This window comes from Danio aesculapii, chromosome 8 (assembly GCF_903798145.1).
Source record: "Danio aesculapii chromosome 8, fDanAes4.1, whole genome shotgun sequence".
In the NCBI taxonomy this organism is placed as follows: domain Eukaryota; kingdom Metazoa; phylum Chordata; class Actinopteri; order Cypriniformes; family Danionidae; genus Danio; species Danio aesculapii.
This window is the reverse complement of record NC_079442.1, coordinates 45,438,296-45,459,891: the sequence shown is the minus strand read 5'-3', so window position 1 is coordinate 45,459,891 and position 21,596 is coordinate 45,438,296. Positions and strand designations below refer to the sequence as shown.

Here is a 21,596-nt window from a genome sequence, read left to right as displayed (position 1 = left end):
TCTATCTAGACAATATTTCGAAAAAAAAATTGATGCTTTTATTATATCTAGGTAGGACTACTGCAGTGGTTCTCAATTTCGGTCCTCGGGTCAAGCATTTTGTATGTCTTCCTTACTTAACACACATGATTCGTATCATCAGCTTGATAACAAAGAGATCTAAAAACTGATCCTTGTGTGTCAAATATAAGAGATACAAAATATGCAGGGCGGAGGGGCCTGAGGACCGGAATTGAGAACCACTGGACTACTGTAACTCACTATATTTTGGGATGAGTCAGACAGCTTCATCCTGTTTTAAGTTAGTTCAAAATGCTGCTGCAAGGCTTTTAATGAGTACCAAACAAACATGACCATGTCATCACACTAATCTGATTTATACTTCTGCGTCAAGCGCACGCATATGGTCTGGTGCAGCCTTCGCGCTGTCGCATATCCAACGCTGTTGCGCACCGCTCAAAAAATGTAACTAAATGTCACAACGATGCATAGATTGGTTGGACTGCTAGCAGTGACGAGTGGTGGTGCTGAGAGCTGTTTTGTCTGCAAGTGTTTACAAGTGTGGTGTCCCGTGAAGGAGCTCCAGATGTAAACTTTTGCTTTGAGTTTACCTTGGTTAAAGTTGTTAAGTTGTAAAGTTGGTAAAATGTCTGTCGGTTTCCACCTCTGACTGAGCGAGTTTTAGCTACAGTTGATGTCAGAATTGTTTTCCCCCTCTTTGAAATCTTTTTCTTTTTTAAATATTTCCCAAAAGATGTTTAACAGAGCAAGGACATTTTCACAGTATGTCTGATAATATTTTTTCTTCTGTAGAAAGTCTTATTTGTTTGATTTCGGCTAGAATAAAAGTGGTTTTTAATTATTTAAAACCCATTTTAAGGTCAATTTTTTTTCCCGATAGTCTACAGAACAAACCATCGTAATACAATAACTTGCCTAATTACCGTAACCTGCCAAGTTAACCTAATTAACCTAGTTAAGCCTTTAAATGTCACTTATATCTATTCAATATCTAGTCAAATATTATCTACTGTCATCATGGCAAAGATAAAATAAATCAGTTATTAGAAATGAGTTATTAAAACTATTATGTTTAGAAATGTGTTGAAGAAATCTTCTCTGTTAAACAAAAATTTAAACAAGGGGTGAATAATTCAGGGGGGCTAATAATTCTGACATCAACTGTACTTGACGAAACGAAAGGAACGTAAAAACCTACTGCCAGCTAGTGTTTTGGAAGAGTATTTGCTGAGCAACACAAACAGCACGCAGAAGCATAAATACATGACTACGTGGAAGACAGACGCCGTGGGTTGACGCTGATCACTCAACGCAGAAGTATAAATCAGCCTTTGCAATCTTTGCACTGATTGCCTTTGCATCGTCACTTTTAAAAATCTTCTCTTGGTTTTTACATTACTAAATGGATTGGCACCTTCTTAGCTGTCAGATCTGCTGACTGCACATCAGCCTGGTCTATCTCTTCGAATATCAGACCAGAGATTATTATGCAGGGGTGACCGTGCTTTTGCACTAGCTGGTCCTAGATTGTGACATGCTTTGTCCCTCTGTTAAATCTAAATCACCTCTTTCTATTTATAAATCTAGGTTGAAAACTTACCTTTTAGCCAACATCTAGCTCTCTGCAACTCTCACATGGTTGCCTACTGAAGCTAAGCAGGGCTGTGCCCAGTCAGTACTGGGATGGGGACCACATGGGAAAGCTAAGTTGCTGCCGGAAGTGGTGTTAGTGAGACCAGTCGGGGGCGCTCAACCTGTGGTCTGTGTTGGTCAAAATGCCCCAGTATATTGATGGGGGCTCTATTCTGCTTAGTGAGCGCCGTCTTTAGGATCAGACATTAAAGTCCAAGGTCCTGACTCACTCTCTGTGGTCGTTAAAAATCTCAGGATGAAGAAAAAGAGTAGGGGGTTAACCCCCGACATCCTGGCCAAATTTTGCCCACTGGCCTCTATCCATCATGGCCTCCTAACCATCCCCATATCATAATTAGCTTCATCACTCTGTCTCCTTTCCACCAATCAGCTGGTGTGTGGTGTGGTGCAATACAACTGCCATCGCGTCATCCAAGTGGATGCTGCACACTGGTGGTGGGTGAGGAGATTCCCCTCAAAAATGTGTAAAGAGCTTTGAGTGTCCAGTAGGGGTGCCAAAATTAATTGGTTCTTCGGTGCACCGCAATGCAGATGTGGACAATTCGGTATCGGTTCAGTAATAGATCATAACTGGTTATTGTGTACTGATGTCATTTATCTCATATGCGCTTTGTCGCCGTAGCCTACTATGGCGAGGGAGGCGATCGCGAGTATTTACAATGCGTCAGCTACTTAAAAACACAGAAACTGTGCACAATTTCACTGCGTGTGTGTTTGCTGGACAGTCTTTCACTGACACTTACAGCAGAAGCCCCTATTTCACTGCGATTGAGAGAATGAAAGTAAACTCCATTTCTCTCTCACTGTGGCTCATTTGACCTGCTGGTGTGACATTTCCTCTCCTCTCGGCTGTTACAGCGATACTGTTACAGTGAGCCAATCACAGCCTTTTCTGTTGAGCGCGTGACCAATTAAAGGGGTGTAAGAAAGAACTCGCTAGACAAGGCTCAGAAAGAGAGCGGGATATTTATATTTGTTTATATTATTTTCTTTAAATGCTTGTGTTGTTTAAAGGTAGAGTTTATATATCTGACTGTTTGAATTAAAGGACAAAATTGTATTACAAATAGTATATAAATATAAATGTATTTATACATTTTAATACAAGAATTGCTGTGAAAATATAAAACTGTGTATGCATCGTCAATGCACCGTGATGCACCGAGATATCGAAGTGAACCGAATTGATGGCATGATAATCGTAACTGAACCAACCATGTAGGTTGTAGGTGTAGGTTCACACATCTAGTGTCCAGAAAAGTGCTATATAAACTATTATTATTATTATTATTATTATTATTGTTGATTTGGCATTTTATCAGTGAGAATTGTTTGTTTTACCTATAATTTTATATCTTTGTTTTTGTGATTTGTCTTGTCCAGCACATTGGTCAACCTTTGATTGTGTTTAATAGTGTTATATATAAAACATTGACATTGACACTTCTTTTCAACCTCCCCCTCTCTCTTTCTTCTTGATCTCTATCTCTTTTTCAGCAGGTGAGGGGGTGCCATGCCAGCTGCTGCTCCCCTGTTGCTGCTCCTCGCCATCGTGTGGTGGCCTCTGGTATTGCCTCTGGCCCTCTGTCATCTTCAGAGTCCCCCAGCATTCATCTCCCTCAATGGCTCCCGGCTCAACCACCTCCTGCTGGACAGCCACTCAGGGCATGTCTACATTGGGGCGGTAAATGTCCTCTACCACCTTTCCCCAGACTTACAGCTGCTCTCCTTGGGCAAAACAGGCCCTAAATTGGACAGCCCGGACTGCTTGCCTCCCATTGATCCCAATGATTGCACTCAGGCAGCAACCACAGATAACACCAATAAGCTTCTGTTGCTGGAGGAGGTCAAAGGAGGGAACTCGTCCAGCTTGATTGTGTGCGGGACAGTCCTGCAGGGCATCTGTGAGAAGAGAAGCTTGCAGAATGTCTCTCAGGTGCTGTATAAGACAGACAACCCTGTGGACACACAGTACGTGGCAGCGAATGACCCAAGAGTGTCCACAGTTGGTGTTGTGGTGGAGCAGAAAGGAGTTCCTCTTATGCTCGTCGGGCGGGGCTACACCAGTAAAGGACCTGGTGGGATCCCACCAATCACAATGCGACGTTTGACCCCAGTTGAGCGAAATTCTGCGCCAGCGTTCTCCCATGAAGAACTTGGTAAGCTGGTGGTCGGAAGCTACTCTGAATACAACAACCACTTTGTGAACGCGTTCCACCACAACAGCTACGTCTACTTTGTGTTCTCTCGACGCGATGTATGGGGCAGACGAGAGTACCGAACATATGTGTCCAGACTCTGTGCTGGAGACCCCTTTTTCTACTCTTATGTAGAGGTGCCGCTTTCTTGCAATGGAAGATATAATCTGGCTCAGGCGGCCGTGCTTGGCTTTCACCGGGAGCAACCTGCGCTGTTTGTGGCTATGGCCATGGGACAAGCATCAACTCCTACACCCACAGACAAGTCGGCTCTTTGTGTGTACACGGTGGAGGAGCTGGACAAAGCTCTGCATGGTGCCCAGCTACTGTGTTACACACAGGAAGGCAAAGATGTCAGTAACAAGGAGAAGGCGTACATCGAGTATGAAGTGTCTTCCAGATGTCTGAATCTTCCACAGGTAAGTTGTTGGCCTATGTTTACCTGTTATTCATCAGTAGGTGATATGACACTTATTATATCATGATCTCATGTCCTCATAGTGATATATAGAGAAAGACATCAGTTTGCGCACATATAAGAAAATATTAAAGGCAGGTGCTCGATCAAACCGAACATAATAGAAAAGATAAACAGATTATTGTTTGCAGGTCTCTAGATGAGCGATGTGCGACCTGATAAAAGGTTGTTGCAAGATCAGATACAGTTGTGTCTGGAAGTTATCGAGAATTATTTATATTATTTAATAAATTTCCCATTAATTTTATTTTTTAACGTCTACCCCTACCTCAAGTTTAAACCCAACCGTCACAGTAATGTAAAAACTGTAGTTGTACCGAGCATTATTTGTGCTATTTATTAAATTATCCAATAAGTTGTATTTTTTTAACGTCTACCCCTTAACCCAACCGCCACAGTACTGTAAAAATATTAATTATTGCTATACAGTGTCACAAAAGTGATACTGTGTTGATGTGCGTATCCTCTGCTGTATCCCATCTAGACTTTACCCTGATGAAGAGCTTGTTGGAAGAAATGTTGTCCAATTAAATTGTCTTTTGAGAGTGGCAATGTGCCGATTCTGTTTAATTTTTTTATAACAATAAATATCACAATATAGTAAAATTCCTGTAAATTCAATCCATTGATGGTTTATATGGATTGACTACATGTAAAAGACTCAAATTTACTCACTCATACAGTATATGATCAAAATTCTCACTTTATTTAGCAAATATTTGATTACAAATTTAGAAATATAAATTAAATATTAATAAAATATAAAACACTTTTTTAAGCAAATGATTTCAGTATCAACACAAAAATTTTAAAATATTGCTAAGGAAAATGGTAAATGTAACTCTCACAATGCTGTTATACATGCTTCTGTTTACATTCTTGTAATAGATTGTAGTATTGAACTCTTATGAATTTTTACCATAAACAATGCAAATTTTCAGTTGAAGTCAGAATAGTAGCCCCCCTGAATAATTAGCCCCCCCAAATTTTGGTGATTTGCATGTTTATTAGTCCATCAAATCGCTACATTCAAATCTAAAAACACAAAACTTAAGAAAGAGATTCAGTCTTTGAGTTAGTTATGCAGTTACAGTCAAATTACACAGAAGTACTGGGAGAACAGTTTATAGTTTAGATAAAACCACTGATGTTTATGTTAAAGTTTAAAATCACAGTCAAATGCATTTAACGACGCTCAAAAATGAAAGTTGTAGCAGCAATTACATTATTTAACCAATAGGTGGCGACAGCTAGCCATAAAAAAAATATGCCACTGAATAATTCTTCAAGAACAACACATCTAGCAATGAAATGTGGGCTGCGTTCGAAACCGCCTACTACTCAGTAGGTACTGCATTTGAATTTAAACATACTACTCAGCCGTTAGAAAAGTATGTCTATACAGTATGAATGTGAGCAGTAAGAATGGAATTCGGATGAACTACATCTGCCATTTTGTCATGGTCCCGTGACCTACCTGCATCAGTTACATCGCTTTACTTCCATTCATTAATTATTTCATGGGGCAACATGGGATAGCGCAGTGGTCATGGGATGCACATTTCAGAATCTCGCCGGAAGTAGTAGGTCATCTGGGTAGTTCTTGCATACTGATTTTCGAATTCTATGACTTCGGACATACTACTCGGCTCACATACTGATTTTAGCGTGCTATATAGTATGTAAGTATGTGGTTTCGGACGCAGCCACGAAGTTTTATCAGTGAATAACTGAATCATTTATTGAAAATGAGACTAAAAATAAATAATATGGTACAAATTCTAAAGTTAGATTGACACATTTAGCGTTATCAGCAACAGTAGTAGTAACAGTGAATTTTTCACAGTACTGAATATTTTACAATTTATTTATTATTTTATAATAATATATTTATTTATAATTTAATATTTTAAAAATATGGTTGGAAAACGCAGTGGTGCAGTAGGTAGTGCTGTCGCCTCACAGCAAGATGGTCGCTGGTTCAATCCTCGGCTGGGTCGGTTGCCGTTTCTGTGTGGAGTTTGCATGTTCTCCCTGCATTTGAGTGGGTTTCCTCCGGGTGCTCAGGTTTCCCCCACAGTCCAAATATGTGGTACAGGTGAATTGGGTAGGCTAAATTGTCCCTGGTGTATGAGTGTGAATGAGTGTATGGATGTTTCCCAGAGATGGGTTGCAGCTAGATGAGCATCTGCTGCGTAAAACTTGTGCTGGATAAGTTGGCAGTTCATTTTGCTGTGGCGACCCCGGATTAATAAACGAACTAAGCTGAAAAGAGAATGAATGAATGAATGATACAATATGTTTTTGTTATGAACAGAAATGAAAGATCGAAAAAATGTTCCAATCCATGATAAAAAATGTACCAATCCATAAAAAAACATAATGTGATCTAAACCTCCAACCAATACACCTATGCCACTAGTGCTCACACATCTACAGGCCTTAAAAAAACATGTGCAAATTATAAACTAGCACTCCATTATCATTAAACTCTTCAGTGACTCAAATCTCATGTGTTCTGGATTATCTAGACTCTATCTAGACATTGTACTGCGTTGTGACTATTGTAAATGCGCACATTGCAATATTGATCCTGAAATTATATATGTCAGTCCTAGTACCCATTGATTCAAGAAAGCTGAAAATGTTCAGGTGGTAGTTTCCTAAACCCTGCCAGTCAGATCTGCTGTAGACTCCTCCAAATAACTGCATATTTAGCCAATGATATAGATGTAAATGCTTTTTTGGGGCATTTAGGTATCCACTTCTATTTCCAATCTCAGGCAGTACTTCCCACCTATAGTTCAGCATGGCTTTAAAAGACTTTCAGCTAGCAGACTGGGGGAGTGGCTCTGTGATTGTTGCCGCTTTTAATGAGGAGTAAATCCACAGCTAAAGAGTGATAAGTAGGGAAATATAGTTAGGGGAATCCACAAGATATTGGCCTATTAGCCCGGTCGTGTAAGACAGCGTAGCGTGTGGTTTCTTGGCGACAGATCAGGGTCAGCAGGGGCTTTTTTTTTTGGTGACAGGTGTAAGTGTGTGCGAGTGGCAGCTGCCTCAGTGCTGACACAGATTAGCGTCCAGCTGCCTGCGCCAATGCTAATCCACACGGCATAACAAATGCAGCAGTAGCTCCCAGAATTCTGTACGACATAATAATACGACATAGTGCGGAATCTAAATCTCTGTTTTGTGGATTTCAGAGATATTTTCATCTTCAGTTTATGCATGCGAACAAGTACTGTAATGGCTTTTAGCATAACAAAAAAAGTAGTACGTTTTTCCTAAAGGGATAGTTCACCCAAAAATGAAAATTCTGCCAACATTTATTAACTTCAATTGTTACAAAACTGGATCTTTTTCCGTTGAACACAAAAGAAGATATTTTCAACCTGAAAACCTGTAACCACTGACATCCAAAGTATGTTTTTCTTACTATGGATGTCAACGGTTACAGGTTTTCAGCTTCTTTCAAAATATCAACAGAAGAAAGAAATTCCTGAAGCTTCATAGGCACTTGAGTGTGAATAAATAGTGAGCAAATTGAAAATTCTGGGGGAACTATCCCTTTAAATTTGAATGAACATCAATTTTAGGTATGTAGTGGTTTGGGTAGGTTAGGTTCATATTAATTATGACAAATGAGTACAGAGGGGTTTCTATGAGCACAATTTTGAGAGTTTTTGTCATAGAGAAGGGGAGGGAAGGAGGTACAGGGACTAATGGAGATTGGGTAGTGTTAAATTTATGTGTTTCTTCCTGTGTTGAAGGCAAAAATGTGTATAATATGAGCTTTGAAATGGAAAGGAGTGGTTTGTGTGTGTGTATGTGTGTGTGTGTGTGTAGCCTCTGGGAGGTGGGTAAATCCAGCTTAACTCTGCAGCTGGTTTGAGTTTCGCTGACCCATATCCTTTCTGGGCTCCCCGCCCCAGTGACCAATATACACAGAAGCCCACTGAACCTCTCACCTGAAAGACACAGTGATGTTGCCACAACCATGACACTTTTAGTGTGCTTGCTGTTGGTTATTTATTACTTTGCTAGGGAGTATAAAACACAAACAAATCTGCAATTATTAATATTATGCAATTATCATTATGATGTTGGATCAGGTCAACAATTTTGTGAAACTTTGATGAAGTTTAAATGCTTCAGTCCTCAATAATGTAGGAGTTTTAGGAAAGTAAATGGAGTCAGCTCTTATTTAATTAATATTTTAAGGTATAGTTTGTCCAAAAAAGCAATTCTGCCTTCATTTACTCATCCTTCATTTGTTCAAAACCTATTTGAGTTCGAACATAAAATAAGATATTATGAAAAATGCTTGTTGATGGCACCCATTGACTTCCATAGTACTTATTTTACTACAATGTAAATCAATAGGTGCTGGCCATGAGCATTCTTCAAAATATCTTCTTTAGTTGAACTCAAAATAAGATATTTTGAAAAATGCTTGTTGATGGCACCCATTGACTTCCATAGTACTTATTTTACTACAATGTAAATCAATAGGTGCTGGCCATGAGCATTCTTCAAAATATCTTCTTTAGTTGAACTCAAAAGAAGATATTTTGAAAAATGTTTGTTGCTCACACCCATTGACTCCCATAGTACTTATTTTCGTTCAATGAAAAATCAATAGGCGCAAGCCATGAGCGTTCTTCAAAATATCTTCAATTGTGGAAACTTAAAAGAAGATGTTTTGAAATATACTTGTTTATGGGACCCGTTGACTTTCATAGTACTTATTTTACTACAGTATAAATCAGTGGGTGCCAGCCATGAGCATTCTTCAAAATATCTTTTTTTTTTCAAAAGAAGATATTTTGAAAAATGCTTATTGATGGCACCCATTGACTTAACATAGTACTTATTTTCCTACAATTGAAATCAATGGGTGCCAGCCATGAGCATTCTTCAAAATATACAGAACATCTTAATTTGTTGAACACAAAAGAAGATATTTTAAAAAATGCTTATTGATGGCACCCATTGACTTCCATTGTAGGAAAAAGGTACTATGGAAGTCAATGGGTGCCAGGAATGAGGATTCTTCAAAATATCTTCTTTTGTGTTCAACAGATAAAAGAAAACTTAAAACAACACGAGGGAGATTAAATGATAAGATAATTAATTTTTTTGGGTGAACTACCCCTTTAAGTTTGTGATGTTCATGTTGTGATTTTAGCAGTTATAGCCATCTCAATAATTCATTGAAAGTAATACAGAATGGATGCCATTATCTCCTTTCCAAAGCAGTAGGTGTGTGTGTGTGTGGTGTTCCTGTATTTGACCTCCTTTGACTTCAGTTGCGTGCCACTGTTCCGCTGTCCCGTGCAGCCACTCCCCCTGGTCTGTTAGCTGAGGTATTGTGTCTGTCCGTCCTCTGACAGCTGCAGTTCTAGAATAGCATTAGGTCAGGGCTCACAGACCCGCGGCTGGCTCCAGCGAGAGTGCATCTAAAAATCACTCCCAGCCATGGAGAGATGATGGGTTGCATTTGACAGACAGCACAATAAAGCAGCTGAGCATTTTTAGTATTGATTTAATGCACCCAGCAAGGACAGGATGTTTCTGGGACCATCCAAATGTTAATTGTTGACTGGAAACTTTTAGTGCTTGCCCAGTTTTTAGAGCTCGTGTTTAACATGCTGCATGCATTTTTGGATATTAATTGTTCATAATGCGTCGTCTCACAGGGGTTTTGTCTAAATTTTGAAAGCGTGTGGGCACACAGCTGTGTGATTAACTTGAACCTCATTATTTCCAAAACATTTAACATTCATTAATTCCTAAACTGTTTATATGTCATTTGACTGAATTCCAAGTATAGCCAAAGTGCATATATTAAAAATGTGTTGCATGACATTGCATGTGTATTTCCAATACCAAGGCAAGGCAAGTTTATTTATATACAGTGCATCTGGAAAGTATTCATAGCGCTTCACTTTTTCCACATTTTTTATGTTACAGTCTTCTTCCAAAATGGATTAAATTCATTTATTTCCTCAATTCTGCACACAATACCCCATAATGATGCAGCAATTACAGCCTCACGTCTTTTGAATATGATTTCACAAGCTTGGCACACCTGTATTTGAGAATTTTTGCCCTTTCCTCTTTGCAGTACCTCTCAAGCTTTATCAGGTTGGATGGAAGCAACGGTGTACAGCCATTTTCCAATCTCTTCAGAGATGTTCAATAGGATTTAGGTCTGGGCTCTGGCTGGGCCACTTAAGGACATTCACCGAGTTGTTGTAAAGCCACTCCATTGATATTTTGGCGATGCGCTTTGGTAATTATCTTGCTGGAAGATGAACCGTCGCCCCAGCCTGAGGTCAAGAGCACTCTGAAGCAGGTTTTCATTCAGGATGTCTCTGTACATTGCTGCATTCATCTTTCCCTCTATCCTGACTAGTCCTCCAGTTCCTGCTGCTGAAAAACATCCCCACAGCATGATGCTGCCACCACCATTCTTCAATGTAGGTATGTTATTAGCCTGGTGATGAGCGGTGCCTGGTTTTCTCCAAACGTAACGTCTGGCATTCACTCCAAAGAGTAAAATTTTAGTCTCATTAGACCAGAGGATTTTGTTTCTTATGGTCTGAGAGTCCTTCAGATGCCTTTTGGCAAACTCCTGGCAGGGAGTGTCTTCTGTCTGGCCACTCTACCATACAGGCCTGATTGGTGGATTGCAGCACAGATGGTTGTCCTTCTGTAAGGTTCTCCTCTCTCCACAGAAGAACGCTGGAGCTCAGACAGAGTGACCATCGGGTTATTGGTCACCTCCCTGATTAAGGCCCTCCCCCCCCGATCACTCAGCTTAGATGGCTGGCCAGCTCTAGGAAGAGTCTTGGTGGTTCCAAACATCTTCCACTTACAGATGAAGGAGGCCACTGTGTTCATTGAAACTTTCAGAGAGGCAAAAATTTTTCTGTAACCTTCCCCAGCCTTCTGCTTCAAGACAATCCTGTGTCGGAGGTCTACAGACAATTCCTTTGTCTTCATGCTTGGTTTGTGCAATCAACTGTATTTACCACAGGTGAACTCTAATTAGCTGCTGAAACATCTCAAGAATGATCAGTGGAAACAGAATGTACCTGAGCTCAACTTAGAGCTTCACAGCAAAGACTGAGAATACTGATGTACATGTGATTTTTTTTCAGCTTTCAGCAACAATTTCAAAAACATTTTTTTCACATTGTCATTATGTGGTATTGTGTGTAGAATTTTGAGGAAGTAAATGAATTTAATCCATTTTGGAAGAAGGCTGTTGCATAAAAAATGTGGAAAAAGCGAAGTGCTATGAATACTTTCCAGATGCACTGTAGCACATTTCATACACAATGGTATTTCAAAGTGCTTTACATCAACAAGAATAAAAGAAACAAGAAAATAAAAGTAATTAAATTTATTAAAAATGATTAAAACAGATTAGAATGTCTCTAAAATCTATTCTGAACGTAACTGTGAGCCAGTGTAAAGACCTGAGGACATGTGTGATGTGCTCTGATTTTCTGGTTCTGGTCAGAATCCTGGCAGCAGCGTTCTGGATGAGCTGCAACTGTCTAACTGTGTTTTTGGGAATGCCTGTGAGGAGGCTGTTACAGTAATCCACCCTGCTGGTGATACAAGCATGAACAAGTTTCTCCAAGTCTTCACTGGAAACAAAGCATCTAATTCTTGCAATGTTTTTGAGATGATAGTATGCTGATTTACTTACTGCTTTGACATGACTATTGAAACTCAGATCTGACTCCAGAATCACACCAAGATTCTTGGCCTTATTTTTTGTTGTTTGACCCTTAGAGCATTCACCTTGAGAACCCCATCTCTGTTCCCAAATGCAATGACTTCCGTTTTCTCAGTTTTTTCATACCAGTGAATCAAACATTCGACATCTTAGAATGAAGGTAGAGTTTTTAAAATAATGAAAACTGCTGTATTTGAGCGTCTTCATATCCCAACTCGGACACTCTGGAAATTCTCTCATGCAACTTAGGGGGACCTAATATGCTCTCTTTACAATCAAAGTGTTCCTGCAGATTGTTTTTATGAAGTGACATTGTAAAAAATAAAATTAATACATTTTTATTATTACAAACAGGTTATATTCACACACTGCTGCCACACAACTGCATTTAAATCTCTTATAAAAGTAATTTTTGCATAATAACTACCCTTTAATCAGGTGCATCCAGTGATGCATTTTACAATTATCAAAGAAGTAGTGCATGATGGCCACTTTCTGACTGTTTTTCCTTTACCGTTCATTGAATTAAAATGTTATATTGGTTTGCAATTTTTTTTCCAAAATGTTTTCAATTTTGAGTGGTAGTGTGATTTTAATGTACTGTAATAACACTCACTACTGTCACCATCAATAAAGGTAGGCTGAAATTGAGTCCTCTGTCCACTAAATAAAGTTGTCAGCAGAAGCATATAATCAGTTTATATGTTGTGAATCGAGAATGGCATCTTTTCAGAACTGCTTTGTATAAATATTCCAGAACTGAATGGGTTTTCATGACATTCGGCTCCGTTTAGCATCTGCATTCTTCCAGTAACGCAAACAGAGAACCGTACTAAAACATCTAATTTAATGTACCATTAAATCTAAAGTGCCATATTTTAACCAACTTGTGAGGTTGCAGCTGGATTTTAATGTGCCGAGAGAGGGAATAACTGTTGAATTCCCAAATATTCTTGTCAGAACTTTTCGAATGTAAAAAGTGATTTTCCGCAAAAATGTGAGTAAACCTATTGCTATAAAGTGATTAGTTGATTTAAATTTTTAGAAAATGCGAGTAAACTTGTTGTTTTAAAAAGAGATAGTTCACCCAAAAATGTAAATTTTGCCATCATTTACTCACCCTTGTTCAAAACCTATTTGGAGTTTTATTATTTTATTTTTATGAGATTTGTTCTCTCTTTTGAAGTTACTTTCAACAGTTAAACACAAAAGAAGATATTTTGAAAAATGCTGGCAGCTGGAACCCATTGACTCCCATAGTTATTTTTTTTCCTTCCATGGAAGTTAATGGCTGCCAGCAATCAACATTCTTCAAAATATCTTCTTTTGTGTTCGACAAAAGGAAGAAATTTCCAAATGGAGATTAAATCTTCTCCACATGATGGAGAATAAATGATGAGGTAATTAATAATTTGGGTGAACTATCACACTAATAACACTCACCGGCCACTTTATTAGGTACACCTTACTAGTATCTTTTGCCTTCAGAACTGCCTTAATCCTTTGCGGCAAAGATTTAAAAATGTACTGGTTATATTATAGATTTTGGCCATAGCATCATACAGTTGCTGCAGATTTGTCGGCTCAGCATCCATGATGCGAAACTCCCGTTCCACCACACCCCACAGGTGCTCTATTGGATTGAGATCTGGTGATTGTGTCGGCCATTTGAGTACAGTGAACTCACTGTCATGTTCAAGTTTCTGAAATACTCAGATCAGCCCATCTGGCACCAACAAACCAAGCCACGTTCAAAGTCACTTAAATCACCTTTCTTCCCCATTCTGATGCTCATTTGAACTGCAGCAGATCATCTTGACCATGTCTACATGCCTAATTGCATTGAGTTGCTGCCATGTGATTGGCTGATTAGAAATTTGCATTATTAAGCGTTATTGTACCTAATAAAGTGGCCGGTCAGTGCATAACTATAAAAATTAGGTTTTTTTAACCATTCCAAGTAACAACAGGTTTACTCGCATTAATTTATATGTTTATAATTTATATGAATAAATAAGTAAAATCAACATGTTTACTTACTTTTAATAAAAATAAAAGATCTATTTGTGATGATCTGTTTGTGGTGTCTTGCAGGACTCTCTGACCGAGTACCCATGTGGAGGTGAACACACACCCAGCCCAATCGCCAGCGCCATTCCTCTCCATGCCACACCTGCGTTCACCTGGACTCCTCCCATCACTGCCGTCACCACTGTAACCGAGGTCGGCCACACCATAGTCCTGCTAGGAGACAAAAGCGGAAGACTGCACAAGGTATGACTCACTGCTACCTCTTACCAGCCATGCTATTTTTCATCCCGGATCACGCTTTAGCACAACCAAACCTGCAATTTCTGTGTAAGCAGCACAAATCCTTAACCATTAAACACCCACCATTCATCACTGAAGCATAATGGGGAAAAGCAGCGTGAACAACTGAATTTAAAAGTCTGTTTACCATCATTAAAGACTTGTTTATTGAAAAGCAAACACATGGAGTAATCATAATCTGTCATTAAGCGCTAAGTTGCCAGTAATGAGCAAGCCACCCTACAGCATTGTAATATTATGTTATTAAAATCGGGTGGTTCAGTTGGAGTTCAGCTTGTGTGGGGTTACATTATTTATCAGCACACAAAGTTTGAGGGAGGTATAATAGCCTGTCCTCGCTCCCAGAGTTGCATTAGCTTATCATTTTTGGTAAAAATACACTACAGTTTGGACATTTTTGTATCTTTTATTGTGGTTCAAGGCTACTGGAATTGACACAGTGACACCTTTCAAAGCCTAAAAACATCATATGTCACAATTTAGCTGCTGTTTCAGGCAAATGGACAAGAGAGCGCATGCAGGTTTTAATCTCTTGTTATCTTCAAGGAGGAACGGGGTAGAATTAATTCATGAGTCATGCGAGGTAAAAAGAAATACATGATTATCGACTCCTTTTTGCATGGTAGGATTTAAAGGAACAGTTCACTCAAAACTCGTCATTCAAATGAACAAAAGACTAAATTGTACAGAAACTTTATGCTAATCTTTTCTGTGCGATAAGCTCCCAAAAGCACTGCAACGGTGGCTGTATAATGCAAACATTGAGTCATTTTGCACTGAAGAAAATAAATCCCTTCTGGAAGCTCTGCTATGCCATTGAAGCTCAGATTCAAGGCCCTGATTTATTCAAGCGAAGTATAGATGAATGAACTGCTGTGATGTTATTGCAAACCAGATCAGGCTAAAACGAAGTTCATTTGGAGTTCGTCTCAGGTGCAAACTTTTCTTGGAAAATTTACATTGCCATCTATTAGGGCTGGCCAATGTTGCAAATTTTTTTTCATGATATCATGTTTCATATCATTCAATATTGATAATTATTGTTTTTTAACAATACATTTAGGAATATTAGGATTTTTTAAGCACTTTATTTTGATTTACCAACATCACAGTAGCAAATAGTTTTAATAGTTGAAAACAAAAATATTTAAACAGAATATCTGATCTCTTAATAGTTAAGTAAACGTAAGTGTTAATGAGACTCTTACTGTGCGTTCACACCGAAGGCGGTGAGATTGTCAAAGGTCGCTCTGGCCGCCCTGGCGTCAGCACTGTATCAATAATCAAACAATAATCTGCAATAATCAAACAGTGGTCAGAACCAAAGTTCACAGTGACTGTGTTCTCTGGATTCCTCTCAACCGGTGGACTTCTACATTCCGATTGCTTGCAACCGAACGGCGTCATAGCTCATTACCATAAAGTTGAATTGATTTCAACTCTCCTCAATGGCAAAGATGCGCCGTGCTCCTCCTCGGCACTTATTGCTCCCATTGAAAAAGAATGACTACTTTGGCTACTTTGACGCTCTCGCCGCTTTCGGTGTGAACGTACAGTTAAACTTGATGAATAAAATGTTGCAAAGTGTGTGCAGTGGTAAAGCGGAAATGCTGAACACTCAAAGCTAACTTTAAGGTGTGCATGATAATGATAATGCAAACGTCAAACTCTGTCAACAACACAAATTATGATAACCAAATCTGAGCCTTCAAGTAAAAGAACTATCGTTATTCAAATACATGCTGAACTTTACAAATTGTGAAGTTGAATGACTACTAAAACTGCTAAAACTTCTTTCAGATGGGAAGCTAGTGGCTGGGATGCACAAGAAAAGAAACCAAAAAGCCACTCTGGCGACATCCTTACATCCTATTTTATTTACAATCTCTTCACTGCTGCTATACGGCACTCATGTGTTGTTTGTTATTCTGACCTGAAGTGACAAGCACAAGTTTGTGGTTTCCTTCACCATTTTCTATGCCGTCTCTCGTAACTCGGTGACCATCAACTGTTTCTCAGAGGATGACACAGGATTCATACGGTCATGGAAAACCTAGAAAAGTCATTGAATTTTGACATGGCATTTTCCAGGCCTGGAAAAGTTTTTGAAAAACCCACAAAGTTTTGGAAATTAGTTTAACAAACTTGAATATAGGTTAATTGTCTTTACTTCTTTTCTGTCTTTTGCCAAAAACATGGTCTCACATTATGAATGCTGTGTAAGCATTCATTCATTCATTCATTTTCCTTCGGCTTAGTCTCAATTTTAGTGGTGGGACAGCGGAAAGTACTGCCATGTGTAAGCATGTGTAAGCATAAATAGATTGTTGCGTATGATATGCTGTAATACATTTAAACGTGCATTGTTTTTTATTATTATTTACCATGTATAAATAAACATTACATGAAATATTAGGTCATGAAAATTTACTTGAAAGTCATGGAAAAGTCTTGGAATTTTTGTAGAAAAAATGTGTATGAACCCTGATGACAAACGAACAAACCATTGCTGCAGCTCTGATGCAAGTTCATAAAGTAAAAAGTGCTGCAGTGTTTGGGTGCGCTGTGTTTGTCTGAGGTAATTAGTATGATGTGATTACTAAAATGTGTATATTCCATACTAAGTGTGAAGCAGATTGGTTAGTTCTACTTATAAAAATATATAAAAATAAAGATATAAATCGCAGTGCGCTCGGAGTATTCGGAAAAGTTCAGGGGCCTCATGTACAAAGACTTGCGTTGAATCAATACTAAAACATTGTGTACGGACAAAGCTGTAAATGTGAATTTCAGATGTATGAAACACTGTGTACGCGGAATCCCACGTATATTCTCTTTGTACATCCGAATTAACGTGAAACTGAGCACACGTGCACGAGCGCAAAACTTAGGAAATAGGAAATAGATAGGAAACAAATACAAGCCAATGGAACTTTGGAGCTGGTTTGGAGTAAATAGAGGGTGACTGGTTTTTGGGGTGAACTGTCTCTTTAAAAAGACGGAATAAGGTGCAATAAGAGGAGTCATTTTAGCCTTTGGATTTTGGATGAACTGTTCCTTTAAAATCATTCAACAATATTTATTCAGTTTGCTGCATTGCTAGCTTGGGGCCAAAATCTATTTTGATCCTTTGGTTTTGTCCACTTTCAATCTGGGAATTTGTGGTATTCATGTTTCGTTGTTGGCCAAGTTTGACCTGGAGGGGGTGTGATGTCTAAGGGTGTGTGTGTGTGTGTGTGTGTGTGTGTGCGCGTGTGCGTGTGTGTGCGCGCGTGTGCGTGTGCATATGTGTGTCTGTCTGTCTGTGCATGTGTGTGTGTGAACGTGTGAGTGTGTGTGTGTGTGTTTGTTCTCTCATCAGCATGAGAGGACTTGTTCTAAATGCATATTGTAAGTGCTGTGGGGAGAAGCGCTCTCAGGGGATTGGGTCACATGCGGCGCGCTCTGGGTCGGCTGATAGGGGTGGCTGCAGCCGCTCTTGGAGTTTTTCATCCCTCAATCCCCTCCGGTGCTGGATGAAATATTAATGGCCAAACTCTGAAACAGCAGCTTGTTTACCGCCCAAAATTTTTCCTCAGGCTGAACTTATCACAGACAGCCCACGGTATCACTTCTCCTGCCTGCCTGCATGCGAGATGCTGGAAAACACACCGGCCTGCTGAGAATGCAACTCGCCTGAGCTTTCTCTGTCTCTTTTTTTTAATGCAAGTTTATGGATATGCTTTGATTAGCAATTCCAGCTTTTGTTCATACTTCCGAATTAACCACAGCACTTAATTCAGCCTGCGGTGTTCGTGCTACACTCTAGGCATGAGATGATAACCGGTTTACAGTGGTTTTTAATAGGCATGAGTCGGTATAAGATTCTGACTTTAGGATAACCTTGGATAAAAATATCATGGTTTCACGGTATTGTGATTGATTGATTGATTTTATTTGACAATTTTAACAAAAATATACAAAAAAGTCTAGTTAGACTAATTCATACATATTTTAAAAACTGTCGAGGATAAAATACACAAAAAAGCTACAGGATTTTTCCATTGTGGTCCTTGATGTTCTTAAAAAATGAACGAGCAAATCATAAATGGAGTGCAAACATCATCAGCTCAGCAACTCGGCACAACAAAATCCAAAACTTCAACTGTAAAACCACCATTTTTTTATTTACCTTCTAAACACAGTCTAAATTTGAATTTCTTTAAAGAGCCCATATTATGGGTTTTTGAAAATGCCCTTCCATGTAGTGTGTAACATAGCTCTAAGTGAAGTGAAATATCCAGCGAAGGCTTAAATCTGTAAGTGTACAGTGTTTAAAATTATTGATTCATCTATAAAAGAGTCGACTCATAGTGCTTCAAACGAGTCGTCTTGATAACGAGTGCAAACCCGGGAGATTTGAAACCTGCGGCCCCGCCCACTAACACAGAAAAAAGGCTAGACACACATACACAGACGCCGCCGGTCGAATGAAGTCACGCTGTGCTCAGATGGATAATATTGACAGTCTCTACCCAAAGATGAAACTGTGAAGAGTCAGTGGTTGAGGTTTATTCTCTAGTGTAAGTAAGTGCGATTAAAATTGTTGCCTCGTTTACTCTAGCTTGCAAATTAATGTATTTATTGTGTTTTGTTACTTGTTAACCTGGTACAGTACACGCGGTTACTCTTTATATTCTCTTATCGCATGTAAGCCACGTTGAAAACGCGACGCGTGCCGCTTTGTTTACGGATTCAACGTTAAATGCTTTTGAGAGCTCGCGTTCCACTGCCGTTTGTCGTTGCTATGGCCATCGTAAGCTAGGAGACAGGAGACTCGTGTCGATCTCCCTAGTTCTGAGGAGGAGCTGATGTGTGTGTGTTTGTGTGTGTGTGTGTGTGTGTGTGAGAAAAACAGCAGGTCGAGTGTGTGACGGCTAGGAGGTAATTAGGTAAAAATAAATGCAGATTATAAGACCATAAAAGTGTTTTTTGACCTTGCATGCCTATTAGTCTGTTGTTGGAGACCCCTACAACCTACATATGACCCTATTTCATGTATAATATGGGCTCTTTAAAAATCGTAGGCAAAACATTCCAAGCAAAAGAGCTACAGTAGTACACAAAAAAGAAGTTCTACCTGATTCACTCTTAAATCTATAAGGATAAATATCCCTACTATGCACTGTTGTAGAATGACAGTGTACCTCACTAACTAAAACATAATAATTAGGAAAATATTTTGGAACCATTTTCTTTAATATCTTAATCACCATCACTAATTTTAAACATTTAAAAAAATGACTTTGAATATGTTGTTCATTATTTAATTGGGTCAGTGGAGGTACTTTCATAATAATTCTACACAACTTATTTTGGGCCATCTGCAATTTATTATTTCAATTTATTTCTTTTTATTAGAACTACCGCTGTACCAAAAAGCTGCAGCAAAGTCAAAGTGTGGCTGCACTAATGCACTAGCTAATATTGTTAAAGTTTGGGTATCTAGGAGCTCTGCCTGTCTTGCTAAAAACGTAATTTTAGAACAAATTTTTCAATGGACTATAACATCCTTCTTTTCGCCTGTCACATTATTTTCTAAAATAAGTTATTTTTAAATGTCTGGGTTAAAAACAATTTATATATATATATATATATATATATATATATATATATATATATATATATATATATATATATATATATATATATATATATATATATATATATATATATATGTATATATTTGTGTGTGAACTAACCCTTTAATCATGTGGTTTGTTGCACTTCTATGTGTCAAGAGTTTAGAAATTTTCATCTAAAATTTGATTTTTCTCAGGCTTTAGTGCATAGTTTCAGTCATTTTACTCTTATTGTAAAGAATAGGTTATTTTCATTGGCTTTAAAGTGAAATAACTGAATGTAAACATGACTGACTAAGAAAAATGCAAATTTCATTCATTCCTTTTCCTTCGGCTTACTCCCATATTTACATTTACATTTAGTCATTTAGCAGACGCTTTTATCCAAAGCGACTTACAAATGAGGACAAGGAAGCAATTTACACAACTATAAGAGCAGCAGTGAATAAGCGCTATAGACAAGTTTCAGGTGTGTAAAGTCTGAGAAGCAAAGCATTAGTAATGTAAGTTTTTTTGAGAGAGTACAGTTAGTGGTATAGCCAGAGAGGCAGTTGCAGATTAGGAAGGAAAGGGATTGCCACATAAATTGCTATTTATCGAGGATTGGCACAACGGAATGAACCGCCAACTATTCCAGCAGTTTTGCGCAGGGGGTGCCCTTCCAGCCGCAAGCCAGTACTGGGAAACACCCATACTCTCTCAACATTCACACACATACTCATACACTAAGGTCAATTTAGTTCATCCAATTCACCTATAGCGCATGTCTTTGGACTGTGGGGGAAAAGGGAGCACCCGGAGGAAACCCACGCCAACACAGGGAGAGCATGCAAACTCCACACAGAAATGCTAACTGGCCCAGCCGGGACTCGAACCAGCAACCTTCTTACTGTGAGGTTACAGTGCTAACCACTGAGCCACCATGACACAAATTTTAGAGGAAATATTTGAGGCACTTAGAGGTTTTTGCATCTGAACATATTCTGATTTAATGTGCTTTTATTTCTAATGTAGGTGTTTCTGCATGCAAATGGTACCGGGACAAAATACGACACAGTGGAGGTGGATCCAGAGAGTCCCATTAACGCTGATCTACTGTTGGACACCACCAAACAGAGTGTCTACGTGTTGACTGAAAGAAAGGTACGGGAGACAAACTGCTTCCTTTTAACTGGCATCAACTGAAACAAACAGCATCTGTTACATGCACACTCTCAAAGGAGAGATTACACATTTGCTTTAACAAACATCATTCGAATGACAGATTTCTTGAGATGAAAGGGTGGTTTTGTGTTTGTGCATTGAGCAATTTCATGCAAATGTCAACCTTCCCAGATTTTTTGTGTAGGCTTGTATTTTACAGTACACTACCTGATAAAAGTCTTGTCGTTGATCTCAGTTGTAAGAGCAACAAATATTAACTTGACTTCTAGTTGATCATTTGGAAAAGTGGCAGAAGGTGGATTTTTCTCATGAATCATCTGTTGAACTGCATCCCAATCATCACAAATACTGATAAAGACCTATTGGAACCTGCA

At 38.8% G+C, this 21,596-nt stretch overlaps 1 protein-coding gene across 1 annotated transcript in view; it reads left to right on the top strand.

Annotated features, from left to right (window-relative positions):
- Positions 1–21,596, top strand: part of plxnb3 (plexin B3) — a 187,858-nt gene that overhangs the window by 98,857 nt on the left and 67,405 nt on the right. The window contains exons 2-4 of the mRNA XM_056464055.1: positions 3,172–4,291; positions 14,201–14,380; positions 21,073–21,201. Of these exons, the coding sequence (XP_056320030.1) occupies positions 3,188–4,291; positions 14,201–14,380; positions 21,073–21,201 (1,413 nt within the window). The 5' untranslated portion in view covers positions 3,172–3,187. The remainder of the gene's footprint in view (positions 1–3,171; positions 4,292–14,200; positions 14,381–21,072; positions 21,202–21,596) is intronic.